At 43.5% G+C, this 14,864-nt stretch overlaps 3 protein-coding genes and 1 long non-coding RNA gene across 6 annotated transcripts in view; all 4 read right to left on the bottom strand.

Moving 5' to 3' along the window:
- Positions 1-14,864, bottom strand: part of LOC130700899 (phosrestin-2-like) — a 73,459-nt gene that overhangs the window by 38,887 nt on the left and 19,708 nt on the right. The window lies entirely within an intron of this gene.
- On the bottom strand, positions 4,691-6,643 carry LOC130700921 (uncharacterized). Of its 3 annotated transcripts, none has more exons than XR_009003911.1 (6): positions 6,615-6,643; positions 6,330-6,474; positions 6,199-6,258; positions 5,940-6,022; positions 5,807-5,862; positions 4,691-5,619 (listed from the first exon to the last, which is right to left on the bottom strand). It is a non-coding gene; the product is annotated as an uncharacterized LOC130700921 (long non-coding RNA). The 3 variants fall into 3 exon arrangements; XR_009003912.2 differs by having other exon boundaries at positions 6,361-6,474; XR_009421781.1 differs by lacking the exons at positions 4,691-5,619; positions 5,807-5,862; positions 5,940-6,022 and having other exon boundaries at positions 6,059-6,258.
- Positions 7,263-13,805, bottom strand: LOC130700877 (DNA-directed RNA polymerase II subunit RPB1-like). The gene is made up of 6 exons (XM_057522853.2): positions 13,641-13,805; positions 13,100-13,462; positions 12,366-13,035; positions 11,564-12,292; positions 8,993-11,496; positions 7,263-8,898 (listed from the first exon to the last, which is right to left on the bottom strand). Exons 2-6 carry the CDS (start codon positions 13,442-13,444, stop codon positions 7,459-7,461), a joined length of 5,688 nt encoding a protein of 1,895 aa, XP_057378836.1. The 5' UTR covers positions 13,445-13,462; positions 13,641-13,805; the 3' UTR covers positions 7,263-7,458.
- LOC130700912 (trafficking protein particle complex subunit 1-like) lies at positions 14,113-14,821 on the bottom strand. The gene is made up of 3 exons (XM_057522909.2): positions 14,638-14,821; positions 14,356-14,565; positions 14,113-14,284 (listed from the first exon to the last, which is right to left on the bottom strand). The coding sequence occupies exons 1-3, from the start codon at positions 14,734-14,736 to the stop codon at positions 14,165-14,167; spliced, it is 429 nt and encodes a 142-aa protein (XP_057378892.1). The 5' UTR covers positions 14,737-14,821; the 3' UTR covers positions 14,113-14,164.

Raw genomic sequence — 14,864 nt, 5'->3', positions numbered from 1 at the left:
GGATTTTCGGATCCGTCAACCCAGCTCCTGCCGATGCGGCAAGTCCACAACCAGAAAAACAATCGACACACACGTCAAACCAGAAAACAAACCAGAAAGAGTTTTCCACCAACCAGGACGACGTGGAGGAAATAACCCGGCTGCAGCACCTAGTTTTTGAAATTAGAATGGCTCGCGATAACCTTCAGCAAGAAAACCAGAAATTGCGTACTGACCTGAGCTGTAGTCAAGAATATCAGAAACAATTTGAAATCTTGGAACGTCAGCGACGCTTGCTAGAGGACAAAACCACCCAACTTTTGGCTTTAAAAGACCAGGAGTTGGCGATCACTAAGAAGCTCCAGCCCGGCCACGATGTTCTTCACGAAGAAATCGCAAAGCTTCGTTGCGACCTGAAACACAAAACGGAAGAATATCAGAAGGAATTTGAAAAACTGAGGCAGCGTAACACCCTATTGAACCAAAAGAGAACTCAGGTATTGGCTTTGAAGGAACTGCAATTAGAGAAGTTGCGTAACTTTGTTATGGAACGCGAATTTGCTGGGACAGAAAAGCACAGTCAACTTTTGGCTTCAAAAGACTCAGAGCTGCAGCAGATGAGGAAATCCTTCTCAGATCAAGACGATTTGATCAAGAACTTGCAGCAAGAGGTGAATGAGGTGAAACGTTCTAACGCCGAATTAATTGACAAACTTGAGGAGAATGAATCTAACTGGTCTACCATCGGCAAGTTTGAGGAGGTGCGGAAATTCATCTCGGATCGTGACGTTGTTTCGAAAGAAAACGAAAAGCTACTCAGTGCGCTTGATTGTCAGAAACGAGAACATCAGGAGGAATTAGAAGAGCAGAAAAAACGTCAGGTGCTTTTAACGGAAGAGACAACCGCACTTTTGGCTTCCAAAAGCTTGGAATTGGAGAAGATGAAGCGACTCCTCTCAGATCAGGACAACGTTGTCAAAGACTTGCAAGAAGAATTGAAGAAACTGCAACTTTCAAAAGAGCAGCTGAGGCAACACCATGAACAATTAGCGGAAGAGAAAATCAAGCTTTTGGCTTCAAAAGACCTAGAGCTAGACAAAATGAAAAATCTCCTCTCAGATCAGGAAACTATTTCCAAAGACTTGGGAAAAACAATCACCAAGCTGCAAGATTCAAAAGATAAACTGGCAGAAGATTTTGCAAGGAAAGAAGCCGACTCGCTTGCCCAAGCCGACTTAATAAAACGATTGCAAGAAGAAGTTGGCAAACTTCGACAATCCAACGACGAACTTACTGGAAAGCTTGTGAATGCGTCTACTGCTGGTCAAATTGAAGAGAAAATCAAAGAGCCCGAAGTAGCCGTGTGCGCACCACCAAGTATCCAACGACAAGATATCGGAGCAGAGCCAAAATCTCTTCCAGAACCAAACACATCGAGAAGGGTGTATGATCGGCGTGCGCTCATGGAACTGAAGAACAGCATTGGGATCACCAACATCGAATGTCTGGCAGCTCTTGGTATTCTTCGTGACTCACCCAGCTCAGAATCAACCCCGAACAACCAAGGAGTTGAAACTATGACTCGCTCTTTTGGTCCACTATTACCTCCAAGGGAACATAACTACCCACAAAGACGCGAAATAAAACTGACGAGTTCACAGGAAGAACCGAGAAAGCCAGATAACGCCAACGTTTGGAAACCAAAGAGGTCCTCTGCAAAATCTGAAGACAGTAACTTGACAGCTAGCGACCAGATTTTGAAAACTGTACGTGGAATTTTGAACAAGCTCACGCCGTCAAACTACGAACGGTTATTAACGAAGATCCAAGAGGCAAAGATCGACAGCCAAGATTCTTTGGCAGAGGTGATCAAAATCTTTTTTGCAAAAGCCGTCGACGAACCAATTTTCTCCTCCATATACGCAAAGATGTGTTTAGCACTGTCGACAAAAGAAGTCGCATCGTCTTCAAATCCCGAGCAAACTGTTAACTTCCGCAAACTGCTCTTGGCTCATTGCCAAAAGGAATTTGAAAAGGATAGCGCTAGTCTAGTCGAAACCGATAAGAAACGAACTGAGCTTGAAGCCGCCGAAACAGAAGAAGTGAAGCAAAAACTGCAAGATGAATTAAATGAACTGGTTGAGAAGAATAGACGAACATCGCTAGGGAACATTCGATTCATTGGCGAGTTATTCAAAGTCGACGTCATTTCTTCCAATGTTATGCATCACTGTATTCGTAAATTACTAAGCCAGAAGGAAGACGAAGACTCGATTGAATGTCTCTGCAAATTGCTGACCACCATCGGCAAGCAGTTAGAGGGTTCTACACTTCCAAAGACTGGAGCTACACCCAAATTTACGAACGCCCAAATTATGGACTCATACATTCAAAACTTACAGGCCATAGCCCGTGAGCGTAAAGTATCGAACCGTATCCGTTTCATGATTCAAGACGTTATAGATCTACGCAAAACTGGATGGAAACCCCGGCGAGCAGTAAATGGACCAAAGACAATTGAGGAGATACACGACGAAGCTAACCAAGAGCTCGAAGGACAGCTAAATCAGTCTCCACAGAAACAGGGGCCAATACGAAAAGACTCGCGTCCCACCAAAGAGGTAAAGAACACGGTTATCAACCCAACACCTAAAGCGACCCCTCCCCAAGCAAGAGCACAAGGTAGTGGTTCTCTGAAACCAATAGTCACCTCGAATCCGTTTCAACTCCTGGAGGATGATTCTGATAAATCAGATGACAAACAACTTCCTTCCGTTAAAGATGGAAAACAAGAAGGTGCTGTGTTTACAGAAATAAAAGAGTTTTTCGCTGGGGAAAAGAAAAGAATAGCCAAGAAGCCTGTATCGAACTTGAACTGCAAAGTTAAAGACGATATGAAAGTAGAGCTTCTTGATCGGGTGGAACAACAACCACCTCTTGCTTGCTCAGATAATACGCCAAAAAGCAAGCCCAGCAAGGCAAAAACACGCGTGCCAGTAAAAATCGAAGCCCAAACGACGAATTCATCACACATCGACAATCCTCCGACACCTGGTGTAGTGCCACAGGAAAGAAAATCTTCATTGAAAGACACCGTTCCAGCCCCGAATTTTAAGATCGTGCCAGCGCAAATTAAGATGGAAACATTCCCTGACAAAGTGATGCTGCTTAAAGTATCCCAGGGCAACTATCCACACATTGTCGGCAAAGGAGGCAAGAACATTGATCGTGTTAACTTGAAATTTGGTGTGCGAATTCAGACAAAAGTGGGCGAATCGGGCCATCGTGATTACACGTTCACAATCTCGGGAAGTGACCCTGACAACCGTAAAGCAGCAGCCAAAGACCTCATTGATGGACTACCAGTTCGTTTGGAATGCCCCGAGCTCAATTTGGACGATGTTAACAACGCAAAAATTAAACAAATGAATAAGGAGCTGTCTGTCGAAATAAACCGACCCTCTTCGCCCACCGGGAAGGTTACTATTTACGGTAAAATCGACCAGTGTAAACTTGCCTATGAACAACTGACATCGATCGGCAAGTAACTTTTCTACCGTCTTTCAATTTTTTGCTTTTCTTTTCTTTTTGGCGACTCACTATCCTCTTAAAAACCCTCTTCCATTTGTCAAATGTGTGGAAAAAATTTCTCTGCGTAAGGGCTTCCGAAGGCAGTGTTCTGGACATCTATTATAAAGACTAGACGTACAATTTGCAGCCAAATGCACTTCAATGTCTACCTATCATCTCCAGGCACTATCGACGGACTCCGACTGCAAGAGAATTTCTTGTTTCACACATTTACACGATTTAATTGTACGAAGAGTTTTTTTTTTTCTATTCTCCACTTTCTTTTTTCTTTAATTTTTGAGTAACTCACTATCATACTAAAAACCTTTCTTCCATGTGACAAATGTATGGGAAATATTCTCTACGTTTAACGGCTTCCGATGGCGGTGTTCTGGACATCTAAAAAGACTAGACTTACAATTTGCAGTCAAATGCACTTCAATGTCTACATATCGTCTCCAGGCACTGTCGACGGACTGCAACTGCAAGAGAATTTCTTGTTTCACACATTTACACGAATTAATTGTACGGAGAATTTCTTTTTTTTTTCTGTTCTCCACCTTTTTTCTTTAATTTTTAAGTAGCTCGCTATCATCCTAAGAACAATTCTTCCATGTGACAAATGTATGAAGGAAATTCTCTGCGAAACGGCTTCCGAAGGCGGTGTTCTGGACATCTATAAAGACTAGACTTACAATTTGCAGCCAAATGCACTTCAATGTCTACCTATCGTCTCCAGGCACTGTCGACGGTCTCCGACTGCAAGAGAATTTCTTGTTTCATACTTTTACACAAATTAATTGTAAGAAGGATTTCTTTTTTTTCCAATTCTTCATCTTTTTTGTTTAACTTTTGGATTACTCGCAATCCTTCTAAGAACCCGTCTTCCATTTGACAATTGTATGGAAGAAATACTCTGCGAAACGGCTACCGAAGGCAGTGTTCTGGACATCTATTATAAAGACTAAACTTCCAGTTTGCAGCTAAATGCAATTCGATGTCTGTTCATCGTCTCCAGGCACTGTCGACGGACTCCGACTGCAAGAGAATTTATTTCATACATTGACGTGAGTTATTTGTAAAGGGGATATGCAAAAGGGTAAAAATAAATTTAATTTCATGAATATGAAGTTCTCATTGTTTAATTATTGATGGACAGTATTGGATATCATTCAACCAACACTCAAAAAATTGTTTTGCTAGCTTACACAAGAACAAATTAAATACAGACGTAGCAGCGGTATCTGGTCTATCCATTTATAACCAAAATCAATCGAATTGGAAAAACTATTGCAATACTTGCAAAACTTGCCTTATGACGCGCAACTGCATCGATATGACCCCTATAATCATATTTTCAAAGCTAAAATACCCCAAATACGACTAGAATTTGTAAGCTGTATGGACAGAGGCCTCAAAACGCATAACCAACCAATATCAACATTTGATATTTATATGCTTTATGGTCTAAAATAGTACTAATATTGCTTACCTACTGGTCCTGCACATTTTGTTCCTGCTGTTTGGTGATTTTAGTATGACACAACTCCAAAGGAACACCAACGGCCAACTACAATCAGCTAGCAAACACACATAAGAACATAAAGGTCATTTGAATGTACACCGCAAAAAATGTCACCTCCGCACAACCTATACAAGATATAAATTCGTTCGCTAAGTACATGGCTATGTCACATCTTCCTTGCGTAATTATATCACATCTCATCCTATGGTATAGGAAGGACGCGTGGCGATCGGGGTTCAGGGAAATGAAAGAGAACCATTACCTGCGTGAAACGGCGTCATAAAAGTGTTACGACACAACACCCACATCGGCAAACCATGAAGGAAAAGTGGAAAAGCTACAGCTACTGAAAATGCAGACCAAATATGAAATTGAATAGAGCTCAGCATCCTGGGTTACATCATAACCTTGCGGTTAATCAGACATATGCTTAAAACATCACAGCCCAAAATTCACAATGTGCATAAACTACCTGATCGATGTCCGAAGCGCAAGCGAACCGACAGAAATCGTTGAACGGCCAACGCCATTTTGTGAATAGAAACCTACCAAATTAATACGTACGAGTAGAAAAAAACACAAAAGGCCAGGTAAAAGTGTTATCGCGAAGAGATATCAGTGAGGGCAAGGGATTTCATGCTTTTGTTGCAGAGCCGTCGCGTATAACGGATATATCATACAAAGCTCTCATCATATAGCTAAATGTAATATGAAATCCTGGGAAGCACTTACCACAATGTGATTTCTCCACGCGGTAGTTTTGCAACACCATGAAACGAACTCAAAACCTGAAAAGAAAAAGTAAAAACAAAATCAGAAAATTTTACCGTTCTAGCTGAATTCTGGGTCAGAAATTTAAAAGTACCATTGTTAAATTATCGGTTTTGTAAGCCAGGGATAACAAATCAGCACATAAAAACCAGGTAAGCTTCTACACCCAATACACATCTATTGTAAATAGATAATTCCTTAATATAAAGATAACCATGGAACATATCAGTATATAATGGATGGCTTCAGAGAATGTAGGTAAGGGTTAATTTAGTGATACATCACAACACACTCAGATTGGATAATTTTCTCATCACATTAGGATTTACCAAAGAAGTAAATTGCTAACGTACATTTAGTGGTCACTAAGGCACAAAGTAAGGAACAAAGTATTCCTATGTTGTTATTCACACCTGTAAAACAAATAAAAGTTAGCTTTGTTAAGAATAAAATACAACTTCATGGTTTAATTCATTGAAGATACTTGGAATCAACACTGAACTTATCAGATTTACAGGAAAGTGAAAATCCTCATTAAGGCTGCATTTCTTATACAAACGGAATTATCAGCTGATTTACCAAGCATGAAATTTATGTCCAACACACTACCAGCCATTAGAAATGGCAGTCTGTACAACAATAAACGAATAAAAAGAGAAGAAAGTTAAGCAAACATAAAAGCTTTCAATATGATATAGATATATTTGCATGCAAGTCTTAACTGAATGAAAATGTAATGTACCAAGAAATATTTCAGAAAAAAATTTACCTCAGAGAACACACGTTGTACAGGGCCTGAATCCAGATAGCCAAGTGCTCTAAGCATGGTTTTTCAGCACATTTCGTCAAATCAGTTCCCCTCCCACGTTTTTTTGCATCATCGGAAAGCGCGACGGTTCACGTTTTGTAATTTGTTTTTCAAGAAAAACTTTTGACGCATTAAGCGGACTCAGAGGTTTCGCAAATCAATTTCTTTGTCGATTATTGTTGACACTATATGACATTTTTGGTAGACCAATTAAGCTTTTTGTTTATTCGAGTCGAGTTCTTGAAGCAGCCATTTTATAATATGACGACGCCATGTCTTCCTGGCTGACTCCGACCCCTAGACCCACCCCGCTGGGAAAATAGCGGAGCAATTGAGCCCGATCAGAGGTAGGGCGGGGCGGGTAGCCTGACTACAGTTGATGGCCGAGTCGTATGGTGCTAGTTGTAATACAGTTTACCTCACTTTTTATTTACGCATTATGTAATGTATCAATAAATAGCATTTTATGTTTTACGTGCATAATAATGCGCCAACCATATGATTATAAGTGCACCCACTTGATACTTTACCCTTATTTCAAGCATAATATTTAGCTAGAAATGCTTCTAGAATATAACCTACAATCTAAAACATTATAAACTAACAATCATTTTCACATTTGTGTATTATACTTCAAGTCCAATTACAATGGAAACAAGAAATTCTGGCTGAAAGGTAACAACGAAGCTCAACGACTGAACCAATTGCTAATGGGGAATCATATAAAGAAAAAAAAAAATAAATCGTCACCATGAACCTGAATGGATTTATGTTGTATGTCAGTGTTGAGCTGCCGTAGGCCACACTATCGCCTCGAACGTTTACGACGATCTTCTTTCTCTCTTTCAGAATCGGATTCGTAAGTGGGACTGGTGGGCGAATATGAAGGCGAAGTGGGCGAGTAGCCCGTAGGTGCTGGTGAATAGGTGGGGGATGTTGGTGAATATTTGGGAGAGGCGGGCGAATAGGATGGAGAAGTAGGAGAGTAGTTTGGGCTGCTTGGCGAGTACGCCGGGCTTGCCGGACTGTAGCTCGGTGAAGTCGGCGAGTACTTGGGAGAGGCGGGGCTATAGCGCGGCGATGTAGGTGAGTACTTTGGACTGCTCGGAGAGTACGCCGGAGAAGTTGGGGAATAAGTCGGCGACGTCGGCGAGTACTTGGGCGACGCTGGGGTGTACTGTGGAGAGCCCGGCGAGTAAGACGGCGATGTCGGCGAATATTTCGGGCTACTAGGAGAATAAGCTGGGCTACGAGGCGAGTACTGTGGAGAGCTGGGCGAGTAACTCGGGCTTGTCGGGCTGTAGCTGGGAGACGCCGGCGTGTAGCTCGGAGAACTTGGCGAATAACTCGGACTCGTCGGAGAGTAACTCGGACTTGTCGGGGAATAGCTCGGGCTGGTAGGAGAATAGCTTGGCGAGCTCGGACTGTATGATGGACTGGATGGTGAGTAAGTCGGCGACGTCGGGCTATAACTCGGCGAGGTAGGCGAGTAACTAGGACTTGTCGGCGAATAACTTGGACTGGTCGGTGAATACGTCGGTGACGTCGGACTGTAGCTGGGAGATGTCGGAGAGTAGCTCGGACTGGTCGGCGAATAGCTCGGTGATGTGGGCGAATATCCAGGGCTCGTCGGACTATAATTGGGGCTAGTCGGACTGTATGACGGGCTGGTAGGCGAATAAGACGGACTTGACGGCGTCATTGAAGGGCTGGTAGGCGCGTAAGCCGGTGATGAAGGCGAATATGAAGGTGACATTCCAGGACTGGGAATGTAAGGGCTCATACCCGGACCAGGCGACCCTGGACTGCCCGGTTGCGGAGACCAAGCTGGAGAATAGCCCGGTGAAAGACCGCTAGCATCACTAGCCACCGATGGAGAGAATGCGGGACCTCCAGGTGTCATGCCACTTCCAAGACCAGGTGACCAAACCGATCCGTAGGCCGGCGTCGCCACTTGGTTCCACGGCGTCATTTGAGGACTCATGCCGGCCATGGGAGTTGCCGCGCTACCGAAGAACATACCCGTACCCATACCAGCGCCAATGCTGAGCGGAATTTCAATGCCTTGTTTGCACTTTTCGGCGTCGAGGAGGAGGTCGAAACAACCTGTACCCATGCGAGGAAGCTGGCCCAAGATGATGTTTTCAGACACACCACGCAGAGGATCGACTTCAGCATGGCCGGCTGCCTCCAACAACACGTCCACCGTTTCTTCGAAGGAACATCTCATCAAGGCACCAGTGTCCTAGAAAGAATGAAAACGTACACAAAAAATAATCAGGAATTGTTAGAGAAAAATTTAAAATAAAATAAAATATTTGCTACAAGACGAGCATTACCTGTCTGTTGATACCGTGACGAGTGATGGCCATCAAATGACCTTTGGCCGTCATAACGTCGCAAAGCAAAGCCAAATGACGATAGTTGACGTACAAGCCATAAAATTGAAGCACCATGTTCATTTCTTTTTCGACTGATTTACGCACAGCTTCGATGCCGAGAACAGCGAAGATTTCACAAATGTCGTTTGAGTAGGTACGGACAGGGTCGACGTCACGTTCGCTCAATACTCGCATCAACTGCGTACCGTCCGTTTCGAGAAGCCATTCCGCAATGGCTTTGAACTCTCCAGCTTCCGTGACGACAATACGTTTCTTCTGGTCCGTTTGTGGCAAATGCATGTAGACTTTGCCGATGGATTCGATACCTTGCAGTGTCATGTCAGACAACATGTTGGCTTCGATACAGCGCAAAAACATGTCGTCTTCCATTTTGTCAACTTGCTCCTCTTCTTCCGTGAATTTGCTGTCGTCGCTGTTCATGATACGGATACGCAGCACCAACTTCTCAGCGTTGTCGTCGTTAAAGATGCAATTGAGGTCGTCACCGAAGCCTGCATTCACCTTCTCAGCAATCTGTTCCATGGTGAGACGCTTGTCCGTCATACGTTTACGGTCCAACTCGATACGCAGTAACCAAGGCGAGATCCGCGTCGGATCGAAGTCAGGCATTTCATAGTAGACATTGACGAATTCCTGATCTTCAGAGATGACCGTGTTTTGTGGGTCGGGATCGTAGTAGATGGCTGTGTTGGCCGTCACCTTACGCAGGGTCGTGTGTTCAAGACGACACAAAACGTTTTTAGCCTTTTCGGCATCGCGAGCTGCTGCGCCAGTTAAGAAAACGGTCAAAGACGGGGCTTTGGGATTTTTACTGATGTTGATGATTTCCTTAAGACGCGGCACACCGAGTGTTACGTTCTTCGATGAGACACCAGCAAAATGGAAAGTATTGAGCGTCATCTGAGTGGCGGGCTCACCGAGAGATTGAGCGGCGAGAGCACCCACCATTTCACCAGGTTGGGCCTGTGCTTGTTGGAAACGGGTCTCGATTTCACCGATAAGCCATTCAAAAGCCTCTGAGGAGAGCCGATACTCTTCGGCTAAACGTTTAGAACATAGTGTGGAACGAATTAGGCACTGGAACAGAAGAGTGGCGTTCTGATTAGCTTGGACACTCAACTTGTCCTCCCCAACTACAATGACACATCTGGAAAGCAGATCTCTGACACCTTGGATGACGCGAAGAGGACTCAAGTCCGTTGGTGCTCGTTTATTGATGTGGAAAATCTTCTGAACGTTCCAGATCATGCGTTGAAGATTGCAAGGCAACACTACCTTGTTCTCGCCAGTTGGGAAAATTTGACGTAGGGCTTCACGATCTTTGTCCAACTGCTCCCACTCGTGTTCGATCTCTGTGATGACTTCGGCGCTGCTCATCAATTCACGAGTAATGTCTTCGTTGAAGATGCGTCGTAAATAGCGTTCGTTACTTGGCTCAAACTTGAACTTTTTCTCAAAGGCCTTGTTGGAAAGCTTGACAGTTGGCATCGTCTGGAATTCCACGGATTCTGCAGAAAGACCATCTTCACCATAACGGAGCTGAATCAATTGGCCGACCGAGTTACGGACTGTTCCGTCGTAGTGGACCATTACAGACTCCATGGCTTTGATGAGACGTCGCTGAATGTAACCAGTTTCGGCAGTTTTGACGGCTGTGTCGATAAGACCTTCACGACCACCCATAGCGTGGAAGTAAAACTCCGAAGGGGTCAAGCCGGCAAGATATGAATTTTCGACGAATCCTCTCGACTCGGGACCGTAATCGTCCTTGATGAAATGAGGCAGTGTCCTTTTGCGAAATCCAAAGGGAATTCGTTTACCTTCGACGTTCTGCTGACCGACGCAAGCAATGACCTGGGAAATGTTGATGTTAGAACCCTTGGAACCAGCTACCACCATGGACTTGAGGTTATTGTACTCCGTCAGCGACTTCTTGGCTGAACCACCAGTTTTGTCACGAGCGTCGTTAAGGATACGGTTCACTTGATTTTCGAAGGTTTGACGAAGGGTGTTACCAGGTGTGGGCTCTAGTTCGTCGTTATGTGATTTCTGGATAACCTCTATGACGTCTTCTTTAGCCTTTTTAATTGTGGCCTGAATATCCAAGTATGTCTGAGGATCGGCGATGGTGTCGCCAATACCGATGCTGTGGCCTTCGTACAACAGCCAATTGTTGATGACTGTCTGAATGTTACCATAGAATCGTCCACAAACTTCGTGGCCCAATTCCATGAAAATAATATGGAGCAAAGAAGCGGCGGAGGCACCAAGTGTCTTCTTACATAAAATGCCCATCACCAGTTCGCCATTTTCTACCATGACCTTAGTGTCTCCTGGAGATATCCACTTGTAAGGACCGTCATCTTCATCGTCAGGATGGGTAGAGTGTGTACGAATCATGTTTACATTTCCTGGAATGATCAGGGTGAACAGCTGCTTGCCTGCAATCGCCATAAATTCAAGGTTAATTGGGATTACTTGTGAAATTTTTATTTGTAGGTGTATCACCTGTCCACATAGGCCTTGGTTTAAGTATGGCGGGTTGAGGCATTTTGCCATCCCAGGTGGGCAAAAACATGAGCAAATTCATCATCTGCTCTTTCTCAAGGAATACGTCGCGTTTTGTCATTTTACGGACAGCACAAAGTGTGTCCTGCACAATACCCATGACGGGTTTGTTGGCCTGCGGAGTGATAATCTGGCGCGGAGTGACGTGGATATTTTCTACTTCGGCACGAGTTTCCATACTTTGAGGAACGTGCAAGTTCATCTCGTCGCCGTCAAAATCAGCGTTGTAGGGAGACGTGCAACTGAGGTTCATGCGAAACGTGGACCAAGGAAGTACTTTGACACGATGCCCCATCATAGACATTTTGTGCAGCGTAGGTTGTCGGTTGAAAACAACTAAATCACCATCACGGATGTGTCTCTCGACTTTGTAACCGCATTGAAGATGCAGATCAGAAGATTTTGGATGAAATCTCAAATCAATTCGGTCGCCATTTTCTCGAATGATGTACTTGGCACCCGGGTATTGCGAGTTACCACGTTGCACTAATTCTTGCATCTTCTCAATGTTGAAAGGCGTAACAATTTCAGGAAAGGTCATGTTTTGCGCAATACTTCGAGGGACGCCGACTTGATCGATGCGCAAATTAGGATCCGGCGTAATAACCGTACGTGCTGAAAAGTCGACACGTTTACCCATCAAGTTACCTCGAATACGACCTTCCTTGCCTATAGACACCAACAGAGAGAGAGAAAAAAAAATAAGATTTGTGACATGAGTATGAGAGTAAAATCCGTTTACCCTTCAAACGTGCTTTGACGGATTTGATGGGGCGACCGGATTTCTGCTGAGCTCGAGGAAGTCCTGGCGAGTCGTTGTCTACCATGGTTGCAACGTGGAACTGGAGCATTTTAATATTTTCGGCTATGATATGAGCTGCAGCACCAGACTGTTCGTTACGTTGCAGCTCGTTGTTAGCTTTAACGATGTCTGCCAGTTTGTGGGTGAGATCGTCTTGGTTACGGGCCGAACCGTGCATCACAACGGCCGGGCGAACGGCAAGGGGAGGTACGGGCAAGCAAGTGACGATCATCCAGTCTGGACGGGCATATTTAGGATCCATTCCGAGGATGGCGCACTCTTCGTCAGAAATGTGTTTGAAAATCTCCCAAACACGTTCGGCCGTCAAAACAATTTTCTTTTCTTGCGAATCTTCATTTACGTGCTTCCATTCGCCCGTCATTTCCAAACCTTGGCGGCGAATAGTTGGTTGGTAACGACCACATCCGCCATGGCTTACTTTTTTTGATGCCTCCTTTGATATGTCTTCATCTTTCCCAATATCAATTTCATCACCGCCTTCACATATGTTTTTCCCTTTGCAAAGATCATATACATGAGCCATACGTTTTCTTGGTTGGCCTTTTGATTTCACCAAAATTTCCTTAATTTTGGGGTTGTTTGGGCTTACCTATGGTATCAAGAGAGCATTTCACTGTAAATACATATTACACATGTTAGTTGAAAAAACTTACCAAAAGTTTAGAGCAGTAAAAGCACACACAACGAAGAATTTTCATAGTCTTCTGAATGAATCCGATGTGATATACAGGCTTGGCTAGATCAATGTGGCCAAAATGTCCTGGGCATTCATTCATGTTGCCTGCACAAGTTTGGCACCTGGCTGACCTGTCGATGACTCCCTGTCGGGGGTCCATAAGACCACCCAACTTGGGTTTACCACCTTCATAGATCTCAGGATATCTGATGCCACCTTCGGTGACAGACATCCTGCGGATTTCATCTGGGCTCAGGATGCCAAACTGAACCCGTTTCACCAGCCTTATAGTGGCTTTGGAATCTGAGCCTAAAGTGCCCATGTCAGCAGCAATCCCACCCTAGAAATTGACCAAATGATCAATAGGATAAACAAAAATTGTTAAGAGTAGTTAAACTTTGGAGTTGCATAATCTAGGTTAAGGTTTCTAGTCAAGGTGGCACTTTCAAGAGTGCTTGCTTTCTTTTATTTAGTCCAATTACAAGTAAAATATTATTAACACGATTTAAATGTATTACCCGGGAACCGGGAGAACGTAGAAGATATCAACAAAAAACAATACACTATGAACGACTTGAATCAACAGATAATTCCTACAAACGGCTACGGATGCTTGTGAGCTAGCTTCATGTAGCCTTTCTCCTTACGATCAATGGCGGTCTGCTGCCGATTGGAAACTGACTGTTGGCTCCTCTTTTTACGAACAAAACTTTCCCTCCCCCTTGCGCTCCAAAACAGCGTTGCCATGTTTGTTTACAACTAAACCGAAAAGTTAGGCAGGCAGTAAATCAGCAACGGCCCGTGAACCCATAGTTAGTCCCGACTCCTGAGCCCCCTACCATGATGTAACAGCTTAAGTTCTATTATACCATGTCCCTATTCCGTGAGTCCAAACTCTGGGGCATTCCGATTCCCAATCCTTCACTGCACCGAAATGTTGGTCCAAGTTTGTATTCGAACTCGTGTAAAACAGAAACCCCTGGTATCGTTTATACAGCAATTTATTCACAGCAGATTGACATTTTCACCAAACAATAAAATTTCAGCTTTTAAATATGGGAGATTGCTTGACAAGCTCATCCAATTTTGTTTTAAACAGTTCACACTGGATTGTTTCTCCAGATTTATAGGCAGGATTCTTCACACAATATTCAATATAAATCTGTATAAATATATAATAATTGGTCACATAGAATGATTTGGAATAAACATAACCCATCAAATAAAAATTACCTGACTGTTGATTGTTTGTAAAAGCTCTCTTACACCCTGGGAATTCAGGTCAGTATTCATCACAAATTTCACTCCAGAAGGAGTTTCAAAATAGTTCAACACATACTTGGAAGTTCTATAACACTGGAAACCTTCTCGGACATCAGTTGGAGACATTTTACTGACAAAATTTTTGATGGAATACAGCATACCATACATAAGTTTTGCTTCCTGTATTAAGAAAAATAAGAAAATACTTTTCAATAAAGATTTTAATGTAAATTTGTGATGGAATAAACTTACTTCTTCAATGGTCATTCCTGATTGGCGTTTTCGATTCCATTCTCCATAGTACATCAAAACACCTTGTCGGTCAAACATGTATAGATTGTGTATCGTCATTTTCGTCCTTTTACTTCAAACTACACGATATTATTATCCTTGGCCTTATAATTCCACCTTCCCTGACGTTGTCTGTAAACACAGCACGAATTTTTCCCTATGAAATAGGAAAGTTGGTTTATTTTCTT

The sequence above is a fragment of the Daphnia carinata genome, chromosome 9 (assembly GCF_022539665.2).
Source record: "Daphnia carinata strain CSIRO-1 chromosome 9, CSIRO_AGI_Dcar_HiC_V3, whole genome shotgun sequence".
NCBI lineage: Eukaryota > Metazoa > Arthropoda > Branchiopoda > Diplostraca > Daphniidae > Daphnia > Daphnia carinata.
The sequence above is the reverse complement of the archived record's forward strand: the minus strand, read 5'-3'. Positions and strand labels throughout refer to the sequence as shown.

Bases quoted from the DNA above. Each gene is read 5' to 3' on its own strand.
- LOC130700877 (XM_057522853.2), bottom strand. From the start codon at position 13,444: ATGGGCACTTTAGGCTCAGATTCCAAAGCCACTATAAGGCTGGTGAAA. The intron at 12,293-12,365 runs GTAAACGGATTT...TGGTGTCTATAG, and splicing joins CGTCAAAGCACGTTTGAAGG to GCAAGGAAGGTCGTATTCGA. The intron at 8,899-8,992 runs GTAATGCTCGTC...CATTCTTTCTAG, and splicing joins GTCACGGTATCAACAGACAG to GACACTGGTGCCTTGATGAG.
- LOC130700912 (XM_057522909.2), bottom strand. From the start codon at position 14,736: ATGACGATACACAATCTATACATGTTTGACCGACAAGGTGTTTTGATG. The intron at 14,566-14,637 runs GTAAGTTTATTC...TTCTTAATACAG, and splicing joins CAGGAATGACCATTGAAGAA to GAAGCAAAACTTATGTATGG. The intron at 14,285-14,355 runs GTAATTTTTATT...ATATTTATACAG, and splicing joins TACAAACAATCAACAGTCAG to ATTTATATTGAATATTGTGT.